The 27,236-nt window shown below is 42.3% G+C and overlaps 1 protein-coding gene across 1 annotated transcript in view; it reads right to left on the reverse strand.

The window, feature by feature from the left end:
• Nucleotides 1–27,236, reverse strand: part of CHD6 (chromodomain helicase DNA binding protein 6) — a 193,347-nt gene that overhangs the window by 114,922 nt on the left and 51,189 nt on the right. Inside the window, exon 3 of the mRNA XM_008698095.2 lies at nucleotides 15,950–16,470. Coding sequence (XP_008696317.1) covers nucleotides 15,950–16,470 — 521 coding nt within the window. The remainder of the gene's footprint in view (nucleotides 1–15,949; nucleotides 16,471–27,236) is intronic.

Consider the following 27,236-nt stretch of genomic DNA (forward strand, 5'->3'; position numbering starts at 1 on the left):
CAGAAAAAATAAATCCACAAATCCATAGTTCTTGATAGTTTTTTTTAAAATGGATCTCTTAACAAAAGAAGGTTTGTGCTTAATTTTTTTGGACATGAATTTAAAGACAGCTGATTAATATACAGAGTCACAATAATAATCACACACTCAGGGTCCTGTTTAATCTTCTGTAGAATCTGAAATCCTTTCTCCCAACAACTGAAATCAATTTATCTATCTACTAAATATGGCTTCATTATACTAGAAAACTTTGTCTATATGTTTAGTCTTCATTATATGTATATATTTATACACATACTCAGAACTACTCAACTCACACTCAAACTCAAACTCAAACCCAAACCAAGCTCAAGCCATAATTAAGAAATAGAATCTCCTCAAAATATGAGTCTTTACTATAAGACTCATATATATTTTGGGGCGCCTGGGTGGCACAGTGGTTAAGCGTCTGCCTTTGGCTCAGGGCGTGATCCCAGCGTGATGGGATCGAGCCCCACATCAGGCTCTTCTGCTATGAGCCTGCTTCTTCCTCTCCCACTCCCCCTGCTTGTGTTCCCTCTCTCGCTGGCTGTCTCTATCTCTGTCGAATAAATAAATAAAATCTTAAAAAAAAAAAAGACTCATATATATTTTATATTTGCCTTCATTTTCATAGTCACATTAAATAATGAGTGTAAGGAAGAGTCACTGAGGCACTTCCAAAGTCAAGCCTGGGACACTACAAGATTTTCCTAGCCAGAAGCTGGGGCCAGTGTGGAGTAGAGGGAACACATTCTCAAATATATGTTGGTAAAATAGGAAAATGACTGGTGAAAACTGCTTGCTTATTTGTGGGTAAGTAAGAAGATATTCTAGCTGGGAAATCTTCAAAGTGATTTTCTGTAGGTTACCTTTGGCAACAGAATCAATTTTGAGTTCCAAAAATTCTTCCTGGAGCTCTTCTTATAAAGACAAGTATCAGGAAGAAAAGATTCTTTGTAAGCTTATAAATGGGATTTTCAAATAGGACACAAAATATCACTGAATTCATTCTCCAGGAAGATAAGATGAAATATGCTTTCTCCCTCTTTGCAATAACTTGTGAAAACTTAATGCTTGAGAGTTTTATCAAATGAAGACATTTAACCTCCAAACTGCTAGATGGATTTGGTCCATGGATGCTTGTTTGCTCTCTGAAACCCCAAGTACTTCAAAAATAGTGGTTAAATAATATGTAACAAAACTACATATGTATATACCCTTTGATCTAGCAATTCCATTTATAGGAATATACTCTAAAGATAGACCTCCAACAACATGAAAATATATGAGTGAGGTTACTCACTGCAGTATTATTTGGTAATTGCAAATTAACAGAAACTACCTACATGAAGAAACGAAAGTGAACAAATTCAGATACGTACAGCAGAGTACTATGCAGCTGTAAAAACAATTAAGAATCCTACGCATTGATGTGGAATGATTTCTGAGATACACTGCTAAGTGTAAAAAGTGAAGTGCAAAATGGTATATTATGCTACCTTTTGCGGAAGAATAAAGGGAAAATAAGAAAACATGCATATATATATTTATATTTTTAAAAGAGGGGCACCTGGGTGGCTCAGTCAGTTAAGCAGTCAACTCGATTTCAGCTTAGGTCATGATATCAGGGTGGTGAATTAGAGCCTGCGTCAGGCTCCGTGCTGGATGAGGAGCCTGCTTAAGAGTCTCTCTCTCCCCCAGGGTGCCTGGGTAACTCAGTCAGTTAAGCAGCTGACCCTTGATTTTGGGTCAGGTCATGATCTCAGAGTCCTGGGGCAGAGCCCCTGCCAGGCTCTGTGCTCAGTAGGGAGTCTGCTTAAGGATTCTCTCCCTCTGCCCCTCCCCACCATGTCTGCTCCCTCTCTCAAATAAATAAATCTTAAAAAAAAAGAAAAAAAGATTCTCTCCCTTTCCCTCTAAAAAAAATAAATAAAGTAAAATAAATAGGGATGCCTGGGTGGTTCAGTCAGTTAAGCGTCTGCCTTCGGCCCAGGTCATGATCCCAGGGTTCTGGGATCGAGTTCTGCATCAGGCTTCTTGCTCAGCAGGGAGCTTGCCTCTCCCTCTGCCTGCCACTCCCCCTGCTTGTGCTCACACACTGTCTCTCTCTGGCAAATAAATAAATAAATAAAATCTTTTAAAAAAAAATTAAAAGGAATCACAGGAAGGATGCACCAAAAAAACAGGGATAGGTGGAGGGAAGGGTTGGGTTCCTGTATCCCTATACAGGAAGTGAATGATACTTCTCTGAAAGTATCTTTTTATACACTTGACTTTTGGAAACATGTTGAAGTTCTACATAATAAAAAATTAAAAATTAAAGATGAAAACAAGCTTAAACGAATCGATCCAAGTGTGTCCCTCCTCCCCCCACACTGAACAGAGGGGGAAAATCTCATTAATTTGTGAACACAGCAGAGCTGGCTCCTGAGCAACACAGGGATGGGCACTGACTCCCCGTAGAGTCAAAAAACCTTGTATAACATTTGACTCCTCAAAAACTTAACTACCAGTAGCCTACTATTGACCAGAAGCCTTACTGATAACATAAACAGTCAATTAACACATATTTTGTATATGTATTTTGTACTGTATTCTTACAACGAAGTGAGCTACAGAAAATGTTACTAATGAAATTTTAAGGAAGAGAAAATACATTTACACTATTGTACTGTATATATTAGAAAAATCTGTATACAAGTGGACCCATGCAGTTCAAACCTGTGTTGTTCAAGGATCAACTGTATCTGACTATGTACTTTCAGCTTTTGGAGCAGTGAAAAAATCTTGAACTTTTTGGTAGGCATATGGGTGAAGCAATTTTGAAACCATTTTAAATGTGATATAGGATTAAGCAAATGAGTAAATGTGTTGATATGAGGAGCTGGAGTTCTCACTAAGGAAGAGGGAAGATGTAAATATGAAATGTTGTAAGGCAAGGAAGATAACAGCGGGTGATAATAGGGGATCTAAATTGGAGGCATCAGCATGGACTCAGGTTTTCTAAAATAAGCATATATATGAACACATGCATATAAATGGGCACACATATATTATGAATATATTATGCATGTGTATGTACATATATGTATATGTGTATGTGTTTTTCCCCTTGCTCTGACAACTAAAAGAGCCAAAGTGAAGATACCCCACTAGCCATGTGCACACCCAGCACTCACATCTTGTTTTTTTTTTTAAGGATTTTATTTATTTATTTGACAGAGAGTGAGAGCAAGAGAACTAGCCCAAGAGGGCAGGGGTAGGGGCAGAGGGAGAGGGAGAAGGAGAAACAGACTCCTCACTGAGCAGGGAGCCTGATGTGGGGACTCCAGGATCATGAACTGAGCCGAAGGCAGATGCTTAACCGACTGAGCCACCCAGGCGCCCCACATCTTGGTTTCTAATACCAAAGTTCCTTAGAGAAATAGCTGATTCTAAGGCTGAGGTAAGAGAAGATATGAGATGAGCCTGAAACATTCTTGCTATGTCAGAAAGTAAGGGAGTGCTCAAAAAAATGGAGGCAGCATGGCGAAAAGACATAGGAGTCAACCTGGAGAGCTCTTGTGGGCCAAAACTGGGACCGTCCGAGCACCAAAGTGACTAAGGACAGTAATGAATTACAGAAGCTGAGAACAAAAGGAATCCATACCAATAACGGATAGAAATATAAATAATGAATAAATAAGGGAGAAGGGAGACCTCTTGCTTACTAAAGAGCCCAACTGGTAAATGCAGAGGAAATGCGGAGTTGGAAAATCATTTTGTAACCACTATACGAAACATAAGCACAGTCCAGAACCACCAAGGAATGCTAAATCTAGGGAGAACAATGTGAAGATGAGCAGGCTTTTTGCATGATCTTAAAGTGTCTCCCCACAGATTGCTTATTTGTTGCAAGTGAACAAAAGCAGTAATTAGACAATGGTTAGATAAGAAAATGGCCTTACTCTTAGGAAAGACTCACAGGAGTACTTAGGGATAAAAGTCATGATATATGCACCTGCATTTGATATTCTCAAATGGTTCAAGAAAAAACATGAATATAATATCTATATTGATATATACCTATTCCATGACCAAAGTGGATCCTGTGTGTGTTCTGCATTTTTTTGCTGATAACCACTATGGACCTTCCAGACTACAAGAGTGGGCAGAAGGTCAGGCTGGGCTATGATATCCTATTCCTTTTACCACAGTGATTGACCCAGGGATGGACACATGACCCAGCCAGGCCAACTTGGGAGTCCTTCCTTAAAATAAATAAATAAAAAAAAATAATTTTCAGCAGGATAGTGTAGGAAAACGAATCTCTTTCCTCCTACAACATAAGGCTGTTAGGCTGTGAGCCCATAGTTGCAGGCAGCCACAGTTCAGCCTCTAGAAGAAAAGCAGTTGCAAAGGATGGAGCTGACACCCAGAGAGATGCAGGGGAGGGTTGGAGGCAAAGCACACTGGCGGAATCCTCAACCATACTGCCTGGTTCTGATTCTTTAAGTCCAAGAAGCCTTTGTTCCTTTTTTTTTTTAAACTTAATTCAAGTTGAGTTTGTCATCTGTAACCAAGGGAGTTCTGTATAATACAAAGATGTAATACTCTCACCACTTAATGGCACTTGGGGCTGGATCAAAGCAATTTCATTTTTATAATCCTCTTTTCTAGCTTTCAGTTAGAACAAACTAACTTGCAAGGACAGAAAGAAAAATGGCAGACAAGATTTCTGAGGCTCAAAGCACTTAGTTTTAGTAACAAAAGTCGAACCTGATTTTACAATAAAATGTACCTACTAAATTTAGAGAAAGCATCTATCACATATTTATGACGTCCAAGATATTTGCAATATATAAACGGTACAACACACACAGGACCACTATCCCATGTGACTAACAACAGTTGATGAGCAGGCCTCACCTGAAAGCTCTTCCTTCAGCTGTCTTCTACACAGTTTCACCAGCCAAGAAGGTTTTCTACATCCTTCCTTTCTGCAGTTTGTATTAGGGAAATAAGTAATTAAGGGGCCTTCTGAATAGGAAATTACATTACAGTAGCTACTTACAGAAAACTACATGAAAGCACTAGATGGACAAGACTTTCTCAAACTTTCCTCCCAGCTTCATCACCAAACCCCAACCTCCAGGTTTCTTTGATAGAACTGAGAGTTAGAAACTGAGCGCTGGATCTGAGTATGAGGAGAAAGATCTGGGTATGTGTCACAACACTGTTCTACTACGAGTTATTTATTACTCTGCTGCCCTAGATTCCAGGTATTAAAATTTTTTATCTATCAAACCCCATTATTTCACAATAACTCATCATTCCATTTTTAAATTAAATCTTATAAAATACCCATAGAAGTCAGCAGGAAAAATCAGTTATTGCCACAGGGAATTGTTGTAATTTCCCAATTCAGAACTGTAAACAGCACACGATGCCAGTTACTGCCTTCACAGATGTGCACGTGGCTGGGGAGCACAGCCCAAGAACTACTTCCACTCCAGGAACAACCCCTTCAGAGAAGCTTCCAGTCCAGGCCTTGCCACAGGCCCTGATCCTCTTCCCAGAAGGACAATACTGAAAACATGGATATTACCCCCAAAGAGCCCCTCTGCACGCTTAATTCAACTTTTACTTAATGCCCATGTTGGTTCAGTCTATACACAGAGAACAGAGTTGGGCAGAGACTGCAAAAATACTGGTTTAATGAAAAAGAAAAACATACACAGAACTAATTGTTTTGGTACAGATGTAGGCAGCTGTAGACTAAATGAGAAGCAAATCTACCCTGTCCTCCATCCCTTTAACTGTATTATTAGCACCATCAAAAACAAAGATGATACCAGCTTAATATTATCCTAGTAAAAACTGATACAAAAAACATTACATACTTATAAGATGAAAAAGTTTTAATAAGCAATCTTATTAAAAGTTATAAAAGCAAATAAAAATTCAAAAAATGTAGGATTTCAAATGACAAGCCAACCCTTTGCACCAACTCCCGCTTTCCAGAAAGAACTGCCTTTTGAGAGCACCCTAACTCCAATGTGTTCACGCCTCTAGTTCTTTACTTACCAACATCAAGCAAAAGCTAGTGACACCCTGATATGAAAGTTGATTATTTAGATCTTATATGTCTCCCCTACTCTTCCCTCTACTCAATATTTTTGTTGAATTCTTTTATTTTAGGCAATATGTTTTAAATTTCCATTAATTCTTTCTTGTTCTCTGACTGCTCCTGTTTCATAACTCATCATTGTTTTGCAGACAAAATATCATCTTGGATGCAAACTTAACATCTTGACAAGTTTTATTCCTGGACCTCTTTCTTCAGAGGACAATTGTTCTGCTCATTCCTTTTTCCTCTTCTTTGCTGCTTAAAATTTTCCTCTACAGTCTCATGATCTTTGGTGGATTGCTCTTATTTAAAATGAATGAGGCTGAGGGGTACCTGGGTGGCTCAGTTGGTTAAGCATCTGCCTTTGGCTCAGGTCATGATCCCAGGGTCACTGAGCCCCGCTCCGGGCTCCTCACAGAGTGGAACCCGCTTCTCCCTCTCCCTGCCACTCCCCCTACTTGTGCTGTCTCTGTCAAATAAATATTTTTTTAAAAATAAAATGAATGAGGTTGAAAATAGAGGTGGCTGGTGAGACCAAGCCTCATCCTGAATGAGAAGCTTGGCCTAGAACTCTGCACACCTAGGTAGCTGCCCTTCTTGCCCCCTTTTAGGGTATTGGCAGGAAAAGGCAGAGCAACTAGCCCTAAGTCCCCTTCCTGTCGATGGGAGTCTCCATGTGGGAGCCCCAGACTACCCCCCAGGGCAAACTGCTCAATATCTTTGGAGTAACTACCTGATTTCAGCCTGGAGCTGACAAGCCATAGGACCACTCATCCTACAGACAGTCCCTTCATCAGTCACCTCCATCTCTGGCCTGCCTCCCACTCCTTCTCCAGGGCTGCCAGGTCCATTGTGAGGAAGAAGCATTTCTATCTCTGCTACAAAGAGCTCCTGCATATACTCAGCTGGGACAGGAATCCCCCCACAGCATTTATCCACTTGTATGATACAGTGGCTTTCCTGGCCCAGAAATTCACAACATTTCTCATCTTTAAAGATTTATTCCCCTCTGTCCTTCCTGTCATTTCGTTATTATTTGGTTAAGAAGTGAAAACAAAAGCAAAAACCACCCCCCCCTTTCGGCAACCCACCATGAATTCTCCCAGGAGCCACCACCTTTCCTCTTCCCGTGAGCAGCCTGCGGCGATCTCTGAAAATGATCTGCTATTCGCCTGACCCAGAAAACCCTACAAAATCATACAAATCAAGAGGTTCAAATCTTCGTGTTCACTTTAAGAACACATGTGAAAGTGCCCAGGCCATCTAGGGTATGCAGATCCGAAAAGCCGCAAGTATCTGAAGGACGCCGCTGTATGGCAGCAGTGTGTGAGCCGCTCCAGCGCCACAACGGACACGGCGCGGGGCTGCGCACGGGCTCGGTGGCCCATAAGGGGTGCTGAATTTTTACCGCACAGGCTTAAGCATGTGCAGGGTCTAGATGCAGATTCTCTGGCCATTGAGCACATCCAGGTGAACAAAGTCCCCGAGATGCGGTGCAGAATTTACACAGTTCATGGTCAGATTAACTCGTATATGAGCTCTCCCTGGACACTGAGATGATCCTTATTGAAAAAGAGCAGACTGTTCCCAAACCAGGAGGGAAGGCTGCACAGAAGAAAAAGATATCCCAGAAGAAACAAAACCTTATGGCCTGGGAATAATTTCAGCATAAAATAAATGCAAATAAAAGTGAGTGCAGGGGGGAAAAAAACCTGGAAGCCCCTCCTCTCCCCAAGAACATTTATTTAAATGTCTTTTGGTCTTTTTGCTTTAAGTCTTTTCTTATCTACTAATTCCTTTAATACCTGGCTCAGTACTCACCACTTCCAAGGGACTGACTCTCTGGACCGCAACTGAAACACTCTTAATCCGCCAAGTCCTTTCAGTTATTCTGTATATAGTTATACTAGGTTCTTTCGCTTGTTTACATTTTTGCCTGTTTTTGGAACACTTGCAAGACTCTTTCTCTAACTCGTAAAGCTCCTCTGAGATAGGGAGGAGTACAGATGACACTTCTACGACACCTTCCTTCCTCCACTATCCCACTCCCACCAAAAGTACTCATAAATAAAGCAAGGCACACAGGAGGCACTAAAAGTACACTGAATAAAATAAGAAGGAGGTATTCATCCAGCATTATTATTTAGTAACTGTTTCCTTTCAGATTCAGTAAAGCCCACTATGTACCAAGCCTAACTTCAAAAGCCCTGGGGATTCCAGAGTAATACGCATTCCAGGTACTCCTGGAAAAAAAGGGATGGGGACTTAGTCCAAAGCTTCAGAAGGGGGTCTTTGCCATTGTCATTCACATTTCCTCTCTACTTCACATAAAACCCAGTGGGTTCCAAGCACAGGTCTCTACTCAGAACTCCTATGTCTTCACATTTGCCTTCTTCCTTCTAATAACTGGTCAGAATATTAAAACAAGTCCCCCAACAGAAAGAATGCCGTCAACACACACTCTCGAGCTCCACATCTGGAGCCGGGCTCAGGCTCAGTCAGCAAAGATCTGCACTCTTAAAAAAGACAGGTGATTAACCTTCAAATAGTGATGGAGCTGGGCTGACTGGATTTTACTGCCCTCCTGCATCACAGCGTCAGCCGACTCACAGCTCTAAGGGTTATATAACAGAAGGTCTGGGCTTAACTTCCTAGAAGCAACCCCCAAAGAAGAAAACCAGAAAAGGTAAAACCTTTCTCACCGGATATTACTAAACTTACTGGATTTGGGAGAGAGATATTCTGTTCTGGGTTGACAAGCCAAAACAAATGAGGGTAAAAGCTGAGGCCCAAAACTTTGGTCTGTTTTGGGGGGGGAAAACCCAAAAAAAAGCCAAAAAACAAAAAGAAAAACTCATCGAACAAGCAATTCTCAGGTGCAGGGTGTCCAAGAATTCAACTCAGTTCTGACACGGTCTACTTGGAGATAGCATCAGATTCCACAGGTTGAGGGCTCACTGCCCCAACACCGCGCCCACCTGCCCTGCCATTTTAGACGCCAGTCCAAAGCCCAGGTTCACCTGTTCTTCTGACCAACTGCCATACACCAAAGGTTCCAATGACCCTCTCCCCCCCCCCCCCCCCCCGGTTCCATTAGTTTGCTAGAGCAGCTCCCAGAACTCAGGGAAACACTTATGTACCAGTTTGTTAAAGGATATGACAAAAGACAGAGACGAACAGCCAGATGAGGAGATAGACGGGGCGAAGTCTGGAGGATCCTGAGCACAGCAGCTCCCGTCCCTGGAGAGGTGAGGTGCGCCACCCTCCTGGCACGTGGATGTATTTACCCACCTGAAGGCTCCCCAAACCCCCTACTATTGGGTAGGCATGATGAATTATTAACCCCACTTCCAGCCCCTCTCTCCCCTTTGGATGAGGGGTAGGGCTGAAAACTCCAAGCCTCTAATCGTGCTTGGTCTTTCTCACGACCAATCCTGGAGCCCACCCAAAGTCACCTCACTAGATCAAAGGATGCTTCTAGTGTTCTTATCACTTAGGAGTTTGCAAGGGTTTAGTGCCCTGTATCCAGGAACAGGGCAGAGACAAAATCAGAACAAGGATGCTCCTAGTGCTCTTATCCCTGAGATTACAATGGTCTCAGGAGGCCTGTGTCAAGGATGGGTCAAAGACCAAATATTAAATAAGAGATAAGATGGGTATTCTTATCACTCAGGAATGTACAAAGGTTTCAGGAGCTCTGTGCCAGGAACCAGGGCAGAAACCAAAACATGTATATTTCTTATTACTTCATACGGCTCATCACACCATTCATCTCTTTTCCTCTTTTTGGCTTTCCATTCCTAGGAGATGTTAAATATAAAAATGTAGGGGCGCCTGGGTGGCACAGCGGTTAAGCGTCTGCCTTCGGCTCAGGGCGTGATTCCGGCGTTGTGGGATCGAGCCCCGCATCAGGCTCCTCCGCTATGAGCCTGCTTCTTCCTCTCCCACTCCCCCTGCTTGTGTTCCCTCTCTCGCTGGCTGTCTCTATCTCTGTCGAATAAATAAATAAAATCTTTAAAAAAAAAAAAAAAATGTAAATATGCTCCATTTTCCCAGTGATCTTTTATCTGTTTCTTAAAGGATGGTCTAAGAACCAAGTATACTTTAACTATCTGGCTTTTGAATTTGTAGATTCCTGGGTCTACCTCAGACCTTATAAATCACACTCTCTGGGGATGTAGTCTGGTATCTACTTTTCTTTTTTTTTTTTTTTAAGATTTTATTTATTTATTTGACAGAGATAGAGACAGTCAGCGAGAGAGGGAACACAAGCAAGGGGAGTGGGAGAGAAAGAAGCAGGCTCCCAGCGGAGGAGCCTGATGTAGGGCTTGATCCCGTAACGCCGGGATCACGCCCTGAGCCGAAGGCAGACGCTTAACTGCTGTGCCACCCAGGCGCCCCTGGTATCTACTTTTCTAATAAGCTGTCCAGGTAATTCCTTAGGCACAGCAAAGTCTGAGCATCAGAGATCCAAGTAAATGTTCCTCCACTTAGGCTAGTTCACTGATCAGTTTCTTTCTCTCTTTTTTTTTAAAGATTTTATTTATTTATTTGAGAGAGAGTGAGAGAGAGCATGAGCTGAGGGAGAGGCAGACTCCCCACCGAGTAGGGAGCCCAACGAGGGGCTCGATCCCAGGACCCTGGGATCATGACCTGAGCCAAAGGCAGACACTTAACTGACTGAGCCACCCTGGCGCCCCCACTGATCAGTTTGACTTTTGAGAGAGAGAATATAAACCATTCTGACATGAGTGGAAATTCCAAAGCTTATGCTCTGCCTTCAACAAAATGAACACCAACACTCAAGACCCAGGCTTACAAAAAACAACCTCCAGCTGAATCAGGATGCTCAACTACTGATTTAAGAGAGTACAGTCTAAAGGGCCATTGGGACGCCTGGGTGGCGCAGTCGTTAAGTGTCTGCCTTCAGCTCAGGGCGTGATCCCGGCGTTATGGGATCGAGCCCCACATCAGGCTCCTCCGCTATGAGCCTGCCTCTTCCTCTCCCACTCCCCCTGCTTGTGTTCCCTCTCTCGCTGGCTGTGTTTCTGTCAAATAAATAAACAAAATCTTTTAAAAAATAAATAAATAAATAAAGGGCCATCAATCTAGGCGTTAGGCACTCCTCCCTAGATATGGAGTAAGAACACCAGATGGCCTCACACACACTCGAATGGGTCGTCTTTCCTGCTCATCAAACCATGCTTTAATGCCATGAAGCTAAGCTAACTTTTACTAAAGGCTATTTCAAGAAAGAGAAATATGAAATTCATAGGCACATAGAAGCATTTGATCCTAAAACTGCTGCTGAGCACAGAATCTATTACATCTTATAAGGTTCCTTAGTGAGAAATTTCTTTGGCCACCCTAAGGAAGTGCTGAGGTGCTTTCCTAATACCAAAGCATTCTCCCAGAGCCCTATCGATGTTGGGCCCCCCAGGATCGGACCTGACACCTGCCTACCTTGCTGCAGCCATACCGGCCCCGGGTGTCTACATATGCATACATCTGTGTACGTCTGGATGTCCATGTGCATGTGTATCTCTGTCTGTATGACTTCTTAAAGCAGTGGCCCTTTCCTCTTTGGGAAAAGGTACTGTAATTAAAAAACTGTAAAAGCAATTAATCTATACTAAGTGAAATTTACATATCAGAGTCAGGAAATGACAGCCTAATTTGGCCTCCTAGAAGAACTTTCTTGCTTAAGTTTCATACAGTAAAGAAGTGAATTAAGCTCATACTCCAAGATAATTTGAAGGGAAAGGTAGAGATAGTAGTTAAAAAAAAAAAAAAAGCTTCTCGCTTCTCTTACTTGGGCATTTTGGACTTTTATCCCCTATGCAGTAAATGAATATTCATCACTATTGATGTCATCCTCGAAAAGAAAATCTGTGAGGCTCTGTCACCTGTTTAGAAGCAGAGACCTGTTTGGTTATGTGCTTACTGCCTCAAGTGCATGAGAAGTAGCACGGCAGCACGGGAGAAAGCCGGAGCCGCCCCACAGCCTGTAGAGGCCTAGAGGACACTATGGAGTGTGCGGACTGAAATCTACAGAAGGGTCATTTCCTACAAATAAAAAAACAATTTCTCTGACACTGGAATCTCCCCACTTTCCATTCCCGACATTCCCCCGTGAGGCATAAACACGTGCAAAACTGTGAGAGAAGAAAGTGGGAGCTCGGAGTCAAATTCCAACAGTGCTGCCCATTAGCTTTGTGCCTTAGACGAGTTATTTTTAAAATGTTCATTTCTTTAGTTAAAATTGAGACACCACCTATTATTATTTAACAATGGAAAAAAAATAATGGGAGTTCGTATATCTTATATGGGTCTTATTTTCAGGGAGAAGAGCTCTACCCATTTGTTCTAGGAAAACAAATTATATACATAAGATATAATATACAAATATATAGTATATAAATACATAAATAATATATAATATATATATATGCAAAGCATATAAATTACATATTATAATATATAAACATATAAATACTCTTAATGTGTTGAACAACCCGACAAACCTCGCTGGTGACTGACCCCCAAGAGCATAAAAGACACAAAGCATAGTGGTCCCAACCTCAGGCACTTAACTGATGTTAATGAGACAAGTCATACACACATGACAATGACAGTTTATAACTGAAAGGCACCTTCTGCAGAGGGAAATGTACAAGGCTGGGGATCAGGAGGTCTGAGTTTATGACACACCCCTGTACACAAGTCACTTCCCAGCGGGTCTCCCTTTTCCTGGCTGCAGTACAACAGGTCAGACTAGCTCTCCTTCAGTCTTCCCAGGGAAAAAGTCTCTGATTTACAATGCAGAGCAAGGCTCCAGTGTTATGGAAGAAGGGACACACCAGCACACTGGTTTGGGGAAGCTCTATGGAGAACTGGGACTTGCACTCAGAGCTGGAAATGGAAAGGACTTGGGATACTGGGAGAAGGACAAGGCAATCATGTTGGGAGGAACAGCAAGAGCAATCCAGGAGAAACGAGTCAAGTGTCTTTAAGGGCCAGTGACATCAGTCTGGCTGGTGAGGTCTACTGCCAGAGACTGGAAGTGGGGGAAGGGTTTAAATAACAGAGAAAGGAGTCTGGACTGTCTTGGAAGCAGTAGGAACAATCGGAAGTTTCAAAGCAGGCATAAACCATTAGAGGAAATCTCATTTCCCGGTCCCCCAGTTTTACTCCTAAGGAGGGAATAATACTGACAAATGTTCAGCCCTTCTTCAAACTCCTCCCACGTCTCTGATCAGGGACCTACTGGACTGGAAAGCCTGTGAAAAGGAACAGAGCAGACACAGCCCAGAGTGTGCTCCAGGCTTCAGTGCCTGCAGTTCTGAGGGATAAACTCAACTGAGGGAGTACCAAGCAGCCCAATTTCAGCCACAAGCTGGTGGAGGTTCTTCAATCCAGTTCATAATAATAAAGCTGGTCACTGCACCTCCATCTCTGTTGACTATTTGCAAACTGATTTGGAAGGAAGAGAGGATGAAGGCATTTGATCCACCTTTTCCAACTACAAACAGAAATAAGGTAACAGTGCTTCCAAAAGATTCACCAGTGAAAGCTGGCAAGATGGACTGAAGGTGAAAAAGACTGGAAGCCTTAAATCAATTATGGAGCTCCCATGATAATCCAAGTGCTGAGTGAATGATCTGCAACTACCAATATCCAGGTCTAATCAATAACTACTCAAATCGAAACATGTACTTGAGCCAACCTACAAGACAGTAAATCAAGGAGCACAAAAAACTGAGACTCACTTGCCAACATTTTTTTTCAATTAATGTCCTTACATAACTAAAACTGCTTCTGTTGACCAGTGGGATCTTTAATTAAAGGAACCAAAGCAATTTACTAAATATATAAAGGACAAGAAATGAAAGGCTCACCAGTACAAAATCCTACCAAGCTACATAGAATTTTATGGTATAAGACAGTTTTACATAGCCCCAGAGTCAAGACAGAAAGCCTCACGTAACTTGCCCACATTGCTGAAGAGACAACCAGCTCTGCCAGCATCCTCTCAAAGGGTGTCTGCTGCTGCCAGAAGTTAGCAGCCCTTGGAAACACTACCGAGCACTTCTCCAGTTCACTTGTATTGTATACAGCCTACTTAGATCACAGACAGGTTCCCTTAGTATTGCTACACATGTATAGGACACCTAAAGTTGCTTTGTGACATGCCTCCTCATGGGCCCCAAATGGAACTTATGGCAATGTCTGTACGCTCATCTCCTTGTTTCAGAGCTCACACCAAGTAAATGTGAAATGCTTTCAGCAGGTCAACGCCAGAGACCAGTGCCAGTGAGCTCCGACACCTATGGCTTTCTAATACCTTCTACAAACAAACCAAAATCCTTAGTAGAGGTGTGAAAACTCTCCTCCAACTACCCTAAAACACTACCCTCAGGGATTCCTCTTTGTTTTCTGAAAGTCACCCCACTGGCTCACATCTGATTCTCCCTCACATGTGTTATTACCCAGAAGAACCAACCACTTCAGCTTCTCCAAAGTAACCTGGAGATGAAAGTTATAGCAGAAGACAGAGACTCACTCTGCTACATCAGAGACACATAGAGATCAGAGTATGCTCACTAGGTTCACTAAGAAACATAAAATTCCCCTAAATTTCTTGTTAGTGAGAATCCTGACTTTTATACCTACATCTCTTGACCATCTATAGGGTATTTTAGGTCCTGTCTATAAACTACATTCCTAAGATCACCCCACACGCCAAGCCTCTATGAGAGACAAAAGACGAAATCCCCTACCAGGCCGAAGGGAATGAATATTATAAGGCAGTTTTAACTTGGATTATGAAATCATCCATCTGGTCCCAACAAAATCCTTCTGAAAATGAATGGAACTATATAGTAAATTCTGAGTCACAGCATAAACCATCCAAAATGTTCTCTTCTCTTTAAAACTTACTCCTCCATGCCTGACCCCACACAGGTCTGACGGTCTCATTGTCATGTCAGCAGTCACATCAATTTCTGTGTTTTTATGGTGCTCCCGCTCTACATTCTGCCTCTGCGCTGAGATTTTAGAAACTTAAGTTCCTTTTAACTATATAGGGGTTATATATTTTTTGCTTTGCATTTCCTCAGAAAGTTTAAATATAATGTTCTGCACAAAGAATTCAGAAAGAAACAAAATGAAAAACATTCCATTTGTACACAACGACATATACAGAGTTTCCGGAGTGAAGAGTACATGTGGATCCTGACAGGATCTCTAGCCAGGACCCTTAACGCCACCCCCCCTGCAGTGAATCTATACCCAGGCCCTCTGAGCTCTCTACTGTGGTCTCCACTGGTCTCATTTACGTATCCCTTCCTGAGTACCTGTTGATGTGTCAGGCACTGTGTTAGACGCTGAATGAGAGAAATAGACCAGGAGTGGTCCCACACTAGAGAGCTTGTGGCCGAGGGAAGCTGGGCAGTCCTCTTCTGTCTGCTCATGCCCATGGCTCCCCCAGACTGCCCGCACACAGATTCCCAGGACCAGGCACCGTCCTGATAGCTGCCCCTCTGCCACTTCACACTGATGCTGTCCCCCAAACCACTGCCCTCTGTGTGTCACCTCTGACGTCCCTTCCCTTACACCCTGTGAGTGCAAATGTATTTTAATTCTTCTTAATCCAAAAGGAACAGTTATTAAGGTTATCTTTTTCTCATTAGGAGGTGAGAAAGTGGTTCATTCTGGATGAAAGTAGTAGAGTTACGTCCAGGGGCTGGAGTGAGGCCAAAGGCAAACCATTCTGTGTAGTCAGAGCCAAGCATGCTGAGAGGGAGGAAAGAGACGCACCTGGCCTTCTTGGACTTTGTCCTGGCTATGGAGTCGGCGCTGCTCCTCTTCTCTTTGGCCTCCTTGGTGCCCGAGGCCTCCCGGGGCTTCCGCACTTTCTTGGCTCCATCCTTCGGCTTAGGCTCCTTGGGCTCCTTGGCTCTCTTGGGCTCCTTGGCCTTCCGGGGTTCCTTTGGCTCTCTAGGTTCTCGCTTCCTCTTTGGCTTGGGCTCCCTGTCCTTGCTTCCCTTTGCTGTACCCTCTTGCTCTCCTGGATCCTTTTTCTTCCTTTTCTTCTTTACTCCAGTGCCTCCCCCTCCACTGTCCTCCATTCCATTATGGGATGTCATTTTCCTAGGAAAAAGGGTCTCGGCTTCCTCTTCTGCAGCGTACAGGTCCTTCTGAGGCAGACAGTGACTGGCAACATCTTCAATTTTCTCTTCCTGATCAGTGCTGCGGTCAAACGGGGAGGGGGATTTGTAGTCAAAATTGACAGAGGCATCAGACATTGGGGAGTGATTCAGAACTTTTAAATTTGACAACTGTAAAAGACAGAGAAACAAGAGTATTACTTTTCCATTGCATGCTTCATACTAAAGAGTGCTATGACATTTGAATGCGTGGATCTGTTCAACATTTACTCATTTCCTACCATGTGTTAGTTCTTCATGTGCTAGGTCTTGGGGAGATAGTGGCAACCAGCACACACTTTGTGTCTGCCTTTGCCCTTGTGGACCTGAACCAAGGTACTGTTAGCATATAAAAAATTCATATGTAAAAATGAAAAACAAACAAAACAAAACAAAACCCTACCACTCTGAAGGATTTCCATGTTATGTGCCAAAATGTGAAACATCTTAGAAGTCCCATGTCTAGAACAGGCAACAACAATGATGTCCCACAAGATATCTTTAGATTCTAGGCACACTGTTCTGACCCAGAATGGCATTTCTCATGCGAGTACACAAAAGTTCTACACCAATGTCCTCATAAATAAAAGTGGTATCACTGGATGGCAAGGATGCAGGGGCAAACTCAGCAGGGTGCCGATTTCCCCAAATCTTTGCTCTCGTGTATCTTCAAGCTGCATCAACATTCAGCTGATTTGATTTTCAACAAGAAAACCTGGACCACTCAAAACTACATCTTTCCTTTTTAACTGAAAGTGGCGTTCCTCTCTCTGTATGATCATCTAAGCCCCCAGACGCAGTGCCAAATAACCTCTGGCCACTTGCAAACAAAACAAAACAAAAAACAAAAAACAAAACAAAACAAAAACACCCTGCCCGTATAGGAGAAAGCTTTATTGTACAGATGCCGTTAGAAAGACTGTGCCACAGAAGCTGAAGGCATCTTCCTAAAAAGGAAGTTCTGAAGCTTTTCTGAGCACCATGAAATAAAGGTGCAGCTTCCCAAGGTGACCGCCTTCAGGAAACATCCCTCTGGAAGCAGAAGTCAGATCTCAGACTTTCAGGTCTGGTATCACAGAGTACATCTGTCATTTCATAACCGAGCTAAGGCCGGCAATAATCCGATAACGTAGGTGCTGGTTTCAGGCAACAGCATACTCTCCTGGGTAAGGAACAAAGAAATAATTTAAGAAGAGCCTGGGAGGGACAAGCAGGCTTTCCAGGAAGCCGGCTACAATCATCTTTGCATGATGGCTTAGGAACAGCACCACTTGTGACGAGTCTGCTCCCCTTACAAGAGGCTTGGTGTGTGCTAAAGGGCACAGACACTTGCCTAGGTGGCGTGGCTTCCTTCCAGTGTTCTGGTTACCCAATCTGTGCTCAGACTTCCTGGCCCACCCTGGGAGTGATGGAGTGCAAAATTCAGCTGCATGTTTCCCCTTCTGTGTTTTGCAGCTCCCTTTCCTAGTCCAATACTCCCAAACATAACACTGAAAATCCCACGAGAAAAAGATGAAAGAAAAGAAGGATTTTTTTGGATCTTTATCGTAAATAAAGTCCAATGTCATAAACAAGCCTAAGTCCAGAAAGTACTGGTCATTCTGGCGGCACTCGCTACTTAGAAAGAAAGAAAGAAAGAAAAAAAAGAAAAGAAAAGAAAAGAAAAGAAAAGAAAAGAAAAGAAAAGAAAAGAAAAAAGTAAAGAAAAGAAAACTCAGTTTGACTACCTCACTGCTAATTCAGCACTTAGGATGGCTTAGGAAAAAGAGAAGCTAAGCAAACTTAAAAGGAATTTAAAATCAAATACAAGAAAGTCGTCAAGATGGTAAATTTCATGTTACACTTTTACCACAATAAAAAGAAAAAAAGAAGAGAAGAGAAAAAGAAAAAAGAAGAGAAAAAGAAAAAAAAGGCAACAAGAAACCCAAGAGTGCAGTAATTGGTACCCCCTTGAAACTCAACCTGAGAGTACACAGCCATCCTTGGGATATTAATGAATTCTGTGCCAGGGACACTTGACCCTCAGGAAACAAGTTTTTGCTTAGCATGCAAGGGTGGACACACTAAAAAAGCATGAGATACAAGTCAGTTTATTAAAGAAGCTTTTCAAAGACCACATATTCAAGACCTAATTCCACCAAGGCAGCTCTCTGTAGATAAAAGTGGGACCCTCTTTTCAATTCGTACCTCATTTCAAGGTCTATCTTTTGAAGGCTAGGGCCTTCCAAAGCGGAGGCAAATGGAGGTAGGTGGTGGAAACTGGATATTCAATCATTATGCAGTAACAGTTAACATTTATTGGACATGTATCATACGGATATACACGGAATTATGCAAAGCATGCTTCTTGATATCTCTAATCTTTACAACTATCCTGAAAGGTTGGTGTAAAGACACCTATTTTGTATATGAAGAAAAAGATTACTGATGTTAGGTGACGTACCCAGAAACATACACCTAGTGCGTAGAAAAACTTGGATCTGAACCTTCTGGCCAAAAGTTAGGGCTCACTTCACTGAGCACTTAATGGCATACATTCCAGGAAACCATAATGATCGCTAGGCCACCAGACCAGCATGATTGGACTTGGTTAGAAATGTTAAATGGACTTGGCCTATACAACCACTTTGGGAAAAGGTCAGATAGTTCTTTATAAATGTAAAAACTACCTGACATCCCAGCAATTCTACTCTAAGAAATTACCAATAGTCATCAGCTCTACCCCCCATTTTACAGATAAGATAGTCAGGTCAGAGAGATGAAGCAACTTGTCAAAAGGTTATATTCTGGGGTGCCTGGGTGGCTCAGTTGGTTACGCATCTGCCTTTGGCTCAGGTCATGATCCCGAGGTCCTGGGACTGAGTCCCGCATTGGGCTCCCTGCTCAGCAGGGAGTCTGTTTCTCCCTCTGCCTGCTGCTCCCCCTGCTCGTGCTCACTCGCTCTCTCTCTCGCTGGCAAATAAATAAATAAAATATATTTTTTAAAAAAGTTATATTCCTAAGGAATGGCAGAGTGGGGACATCCTACAGGAAGAAGGGAACCCCAAGAAGTGCAGCACAATTAGTCAATGTTAAAAGGGGAGAAGTATCCCAAAAGTAAGATCCTAGTATTGAAAAAAATAAAATTAAATCCCCAAAGTCAATAACCCACCAGAAATTTATTTATTTTTAAGGCACCATGTTGAGGGGCTTGGAAAAGATACCTGATGAGGATTAAAAAATTTGACAAAAAATATTTCTTCCAAGTGTCTCAAGATCAGTGGAGAAGAGACAAAGAGCCTTAATAAACTGTTTTCAGCCTCTACCAAGAAGGATAGTAAATCATCACTTCGAAAATGGCCCTAGAGGGAAGAGTTGGCAATGACAGACCACAGTACCAACAATATTTTACACTATACTGACAATTTACTAAATAGAGACAAGCACCTAGAACACAGGATGAAATGGAGAAGCCAACTGATAAACAAAAACAAAAACACCTAACAACACAACACTAGCTCACAAACCGCACTGTTAGCAATAAAACCCACTTCTTTGACTCAAATTTAGCAACCTATGATATTCCTGGAAAAGACACTTAAAGATATGAATCCAGGAAAACTCGATCTGGGTCAGTTGTAAAGGATTTAAGAACTAATGGAGAGATTATGGCCTAGGTCAATGGTTCCCAAACACAGGTCCAAGACAAACCAGGGTTATTCCCCCAAGAATCACTCAAGTACTTGAAAGTCAAAATAGACTCTAATTAAGAAAATCACCCAGGGCACAACATGCATACACCTTGAAAATTATGCCAAGCGAAAGAGGTCGGGTACAAAAGACTACATATGGTATAATTCCATTTATATGAAATGCCCAGAATAGGCATATCCATAGAGACACGAAGTAAATTAGTGGTTGCCAGGGCCTGAGGGAAGAGGAAATGAGGAGTGCCTGCTAATGGGCATATGGTTTCTTTTGGGGGTGATAAAAATGTTCTGGAATCAAATAGTGGTGATCTTTATACAATCTTGTAACTATACTAAAAACCACTGAATTGCACAATTTAAAAGCATAATAGAATTTATAGAACATGAATTATATCTCAATTTTTAAAAATCCAATATAAAGACAGATCGAAAATGGTCCTCTTGGACGTTGCGGACAGCTCCATCAACTATTAAAAAGCCTTTTGCAGGGGAGTAGAGCAACAATACAATACCAAAATTTTAATTATGGATATGCTTTTAAACTGAGCGATTTCTCTTTTACAACAGAAATTAAGGAAACATTAAGGTTCTCCAAAGGCTTAGAATATCTGATACAGAATTTCTAATAGAGGGGGAAAAAACTATAACCTATTCGTCAATCTTTAGTAAAATGCTTAAATTAATAGCACATCCATCAGATGGAACAGTATTATGCAGCCATTGTTATATTATTATATTGTATTATATTATTATTAATTACAAAGTTTTAGTTAACATAAAAAAAGACCACAACATGTTGGAAAGTGGAAAAAAAAATCTATGATCTGATCCCATTTTTGTTTTTTAAAAATGCTATTTTTCAACACTACCTTTATAAAATAAATTGAGGAGACATACTGGATGTTAACCATCATATGTCTGGGTGACAGGACTGTGGGTAACATTCACTTCTTTCTTTATAACTTTCTGAAAGTTATTATTTGTTTCCATCTGTCTCCATGACTAAAATGTTAAGCTTCACAAGGCAGTGACTGAGGTATTCCCCAATCTTTGTGGCTTACGGTAACATGCAATCATACAGTTATTGAATGAAATGAGTATTTTCCATGTGAAAAACAGAAAAAGGAAGTCTATAAAATTGTACATGTAAACAAAAATGACAACTTCCTGCATATAGAATAAAGAATGGAAGAAAATCGACAAAAAGTTAGCAGTAATCATTGGAGGCTGTGCAAATCTGGTTGTTTAATTTTTCTATAGACATCTACATTTTCGATAACAAGGATGTTACTTTCACAATACTTGTAATAAAAATATTTTCACATACATGTAATAGAAAAATCTTAAAGACTTTAATAATGAACAGGAAAAGCTTTTTTACCAGACAATTCACACTCCTCCAAATTACGATTCAGGAATCAAAGGCAGAATATGAAAGACGCCAGCACTGCGATCACGTTCAACTGAGTGCTGGGCAAAGAGAGTGCTCACTGCCCTCGCGTCGGAAAGGCCCCCGCACACCCCCCATCCCCAAGCGCTTCAGTTGTAAGCAAGGCCCAGCTCCTGCTGCTGCCTGCCTCATGGTCTTCCAACTTCTCCAGCAGGAAGATGAAAATGTTCTATGTTTAGACTTACTTAATGTTAAGAAATTAGCTCAACATAAAAATGAGTAGAATAGCTTATCTAAATTGAGACCTTCTGACTTCTTTAAAGTCCAAATAAAGGGGCGCCTGGGTGGCTCAGATGGTTAAGCGTCTGCCTTCGGCTCAGGTCATGATCCCAGGGTCCTGGGATCCAGCCCCACGGCAAGCTCCTGGCTCAGCGGGGAGCCTGCTTCTCCCTCTCCTTTTCCTCTCCCCCGCTCATGCTCTCTCTCTCTGTATCTGTCTCAAATGAATAAATAAAAAATCTTAAAAAAAAAAAAGTCCAAATGAAAATAAGAACCACTACTATTATTGAGTCGGCGTGTAGACATTTGCAGGTGGCAAAAGTTATTTTCCAATTAAAATTAGGACTGTTTTATTCTTTCACCTTCACCTTCTTCTGAAAGAATATTTCCTATGGTTATCTGACCACAGGATAGACTAAAGGTGAAAACCCACATTTTCTTGCCATTCTAACTGCCATTGTACTGAGTTCAGTCATTTGGCAAGCAAGCTGTGCTGGGTGAGCAAGACCCAGGAACAATGTCCAACCCTGTGTGTGTTCCCTCTTCCACTCAGAATATTCAATCCCTCTTTCCCCAGGAGTCCTGTGCTCTGGATGATAGAGCAGGCATTCTGACCCTGATGTGGCTCCTCACGTAGTCACAGCTGGTTAGCACCAGGAGGAGGAGAGGTCAGTTTCAAGGCATCTAAGGATAATGCAGGTAGAGGTATTCAAGAGGTTCTCGCGTATACTTTCTTTTTTTTTTTTTTTTAAGATTTTATTTATTTATTTGACAGAGAGAGACAGCCAGCGAGAAAGGGAACACAAGCAGGGGGAGTGGGAGAGGAAGAAGCAGGCTCCTAGCGGAGGAGCCTGATGTGGGGCTCGATCCCATAACGCCGGGATCACACCCTGAGCCGAAGGCAGACACGTAACGACTGCGCTACCCAGGCGCCCCTCGCATATACTTTCAAAAGACATTTCTTTCTTTTTTTTTTTTTTAAGATTTTATTTATTTATTTATTTATTTGAGAGAGCATGAGCAGGGACAGAGGAGAGGGAGAAGCAGACTCCCTGCCTAGCAGGAATCCCGATGTGGGGGCTCAATCCCAGGACCCTGGGATCATGACCTAAGCTGAAGGCAGACGCTTAACTGACGGAGCCACCCAGGCGCCCCCTCCAAAAGACATTTCTATAAGAATGAATTAGACTGCCCAGGAAGAATGGACAAAGAGAGAAGAAGAACAGGACCAAAACCTAACAAGCACTAATATTTAAGGGCCCCCGGGGGAAGAACCTACAGAGAGGGTGAGAAAGAGAACCTACAGAGAGGGTGCAATCAGGTCAGTGATGCAGTGGGGGGAAAAGTAAGAGAAGTGTGGTATCGCAGAAGCCAGAAGATGAGAGCACTTCAAGACAGAATGATTACAGGCATCAAATGCTGCTGGGAAGCTGGTAAATTAAGGACTGAAGAGCGGTGGACAGATTTGAAAGCTTCAGACTCCCTCTTGCCAAAGTCCTAGACTCTGTCATTCTTAGTCCCCACCTCTATTATCACATTTTTGTATTTAAAACCAGGGAGTGGGGGCGCCTGGGTGGCTCAGTCATTAAGCTTAAGCGTCTGCCTTCGGCTCAGGGCGTGATCCCGGCGTTCTGGGATCGAGCCCCACATCAGGCTCCTCCGCTATGAGCCTGCTTCTTCCTCTCCCACTCCCCCTGCTTGTGTTCCCTCTCTCGCTGGCTGTCTCTATCTCTGTCGAATAAATAAATAAAATCTTTAAAAATAAAAAAAATAAAAAATAAAAAAAATAAAACCAGGGAGTGGGGGGCATTTTTCTCTTATGATGTTTCAAGAGTCTCAGAGATTCAACTTCTCCAGATCTGCAAAGTCAATCTAAACCTTGTTAATTCCAGGCAGTAACAAAAACCGGGGGGAGGTAGATTATTAAATTTAGATGCAGACAGGGAAGAGTAAGGAGAGAGAGAAAACAATACTTTATAGGTACCTTGCCTGCCCTCCAGTAATGCTCCCCACGTGACCATTTGCATCCACAGGTCCAGCAACAGATACATTTAATTTCTTTTCTTTACAGGATGCTTTTAAACCTTCCCTTCTTTAGGCTACATAATCCTAGTTTCATCCATCATACTTCATATGAAACGAGTCAACATTCTTTTACCATCCTCATCACTGTGCTTGGGCTTCTCAAGTATGTTTCAGAATACAGAATGAGTTAGGACAACAAAATATCTGTCAAAGTATGTCAAAAGATAGAGAAAAGCATTCGATGCTCAGATTTCTTTCTTTAGAGGAGGGAGAATTTGGGTAAGGTCCATTCTAAGTCCTTTTGAAACATGACTCCAGGGTGAGGAGGCTGTTTAAAATCTTGGTTCCACTAAGCAATATACTAACACTCCCTCTTTAGGCAGGCTGAAAAGGCCTTCCAATGACTGCCAAACGGAAGGTCTGACTGGTATTAGCTCTCACCTTAAGACCCTCTGCAGTGTGACACTGAAAAGTCTAAGAAATAAATTATTTATTCATCCACATGATCAACTTTGCCTCTTTCACTGTTCTGAATTGTGTGTCATGATTTGGTGACATATTGGTGGTACACACCATCTTAGGGATGGGAGTTCTCACCTTCCCCCAGGAGAGCACAGCTGGGACCAATTTGTTTGGGAATCTGATGGCCAGCGAAATCCACATTTTTTTTTTTAAGATTTTATTTATTTATTTAGAGAGAGTGCGGGGGTGGGGGGAGGGGGGCGGGACAGAAGGAGAGGGAGAGAGAGAACCTCAAGCAGACTCTGCACTGCACGCAGAGCCCAATGCAGGGCTCAATCCCACAACCCGGAGACCACAGCCTGAGCCAAAATCAAGAGTCGGGATGCTTACCCGACTGAGCCACCCCAATCCACCATGCCTCTTATCTTAGTTTATCTTTGGTCACCACCCAAAATTTAGCACTCCACACTCCAGGCCTGTCCACTCTCCTTTACTATCATATGCTTCACCTTCCCAAACCCAACCATATACTACTCTTTTCCCTCCCAAGCTTTCCTCCTGGATCCTCAGAAACAACCCGACTAAACCTGGCTCTACCCAGAAGACACCACCTCTTTAAAACACTCTCAGATTCTCTGGTGGGGCTGACATGCCCCAAACCTCCATACTCTCCAGTTCCAGAGCGTCACTCCTCCACCCGCAATGCAGAAACCCTGGCTCTTTTGAGGCATATGCCATGTCCTACTGTAACTGCCTGTTTGTAACCAGACTAAACTTTCTTGAGAAAAGAAAATCTAACTTTAGGTCAATTTTGTAGCTGGCCCCAAGCAGACCCTCAAACATTTTTTGATGAATAACTGCTGGGAAAATTCAACAAATATGTGTTTAGTGAGTAAATTATATCCATATTCACTCTAAAGAAGGAAACAGGGTCTATTAATCCGAAGGTCTTTGAGATTCCCACCACACCCTCCCGCACCTTTTCATTTTCTAGAAGTCTCAGGAGGACGGGCTCTACTGATCCGACTTTTGGTCATGGGGTTTGGAGACAAGGTTCTCTCCTAATTACTGCAAGTCTAGTTTAACCTTCGGGTCACGGCTCCAGGTCTTAATCCTACTCACGGTATTACCTATTCCTGTCCAACGCATGCTCATGAACTGGATATGTGCACCAAAACCCTCTTACCTGTATCATATATCAAATAATATTAACCACATTTTGTATTTCTCTCAGTACCATGCAAGGAGCTGGGATGAATAAAAACCAGTACTTTCTCACCATAGGTTTGTTACCGCTAACATGAACTACAGACCTGTCCCCTTACGAAGAAGTAGTTCCAGCTGTTACACGTCAGTAGTGCTACAAAGGTTTTCAGTGATTAGCGTTCACATTGTATTCCTCTAGCAAAATGTTTTTCTACCTAATACTGCTTAGTCGTCTTAGGGATTAAAATGCATATTTCTTAGAAGAAGTTTATTTATTTTTTTTTTTTAAAGATTTTATTTATTTATTTGACAGAGAGAGACAGCCAATGAGAGAGGAAACACAAGCAGGGGGAGTGGGAGAGGAAGAAGCAGGCTCCCAGCGGAGAAGCCCGATGTGGGGCTCGATCCCAGGACTCCGGGATCACGCCCTGAGCCGAAGGCAGACGCTCAACGACTGAGCCACCCAGGCGCCCCAGAAGAAGTTTATTTTTTGATATAGATAAAAGACTATAGCGCCTGAGTGACTAATTTTTAAATGTTTTATTAAAGTTTATTTTTCTTGGAACACTTCTTTAGGCAATACAGAGTCAATCTCTAAACCCTTTGTCCTTGGCACATGACTCCTGTTATGCCCTTTCTGGTTAATAAGAAGTATGATTATTTATTACTAAGCTCTGATTAACTTGTAAAATCTTTCATCTCAGTTTAATTTACCTTGATAAAATTTTGGACAAGGAAATGAGGATTTTGCGAGATTGGAACACATTTTACATGTCATTTTCCTCCTCCAGAGAAGAGGAAAAATGAATTCATAGGAATGAGAGTTTTTAAAGAGTGGACCTTTTATCTGCTGTTACTTCCAACACCTTAGAAACACGGGAGGTGGAAGGACAAAGTGTGATGGTTAATCTCATTCTACTGGATGATCTGCCTGCCACTGACATGCTGAATGCCAAGTAACTGATGAGCTACCCGTTTAATCCAGTACCCTGTAAGCCATGTATGATTGCTCCCATTCAGGCGATAGAAAAACAGGCTGAACCTGTTCAAAGTTACACAGTGACCTCTGTCAGGCAATACCTCTATACAGATGCTCAATCCCAGTACCTACGGATTGCCTGGGCATGAACATAGTTTCTATTTTCACGCCCTGCAGTTCAGTCATCAGTGTGGTCTATCACCTGTACCTGGAAGAGAAGCAGGATCAACTCCTCCTGAAGGTGACTCCACTCCTCTACCATAGCTAGTGCTACCTACTAAGGAGCAACCCCGCCCTGCTCGTCACTATTACCGTCTACATGAAAACTCATCTAACTGAGGCAGCGCCACAGCTGGCTGACCGACTAAGGTCTTCACAGGCATCAGTAAAATCTCAAGAGAAAGAACTGTAAATTCATGCCGGTGTCATTTTGGTAAATAGTTCTCTTAGTGAGAGGGGCACTTGGCTGGCTCGGTTGGTTGAGCATGAGAGTCTTGAACAAGGGGTCCTGAGTTCAAGCCCCACGTTAGGTATAGAGATTACTTAAAAATATATATATTTTTTTACTGAAATAAAAGCTTATGATAAAGAATGTTTTAAGAAATAGAAACCTGTCCAGGGTACCTGGGTGGCTCCATCAGTTAAGCATCGGCCTTCCGCTCAGGTCATGATCTCAGGGTCCTGGGACTTAATCCCACACTGGGCTCCCTGCTAAGTGGGGAGCCTGCTTCTCCCCCTCCCACTGCTGCTCCCCCTGCTTATACTCTCTCTCTCTGTCAAATAAATAAATAAAATCTTAAAAAATATATATATATAAACCTGCCCATGTATCATAAATGATGATAGTTTTGAAGGCTTGGGGTTCTCT

Source organism: Ursus maritimus, unplaced genomic scaffold (genome assembly GCF_017311325.1).
Source record: "Ursus maritimus isolate PB19 unplaced genomic scaffold, ASM1731132v1 scaffold_22, whole genome shotgun sequence".
Taxonomy (NCBI): domain Eukaryota; kingdom Metazoa; phylum Chordata; class Mammalia; order Carnivora; family Ursidae; genus Ursus; species Ursus maritimus.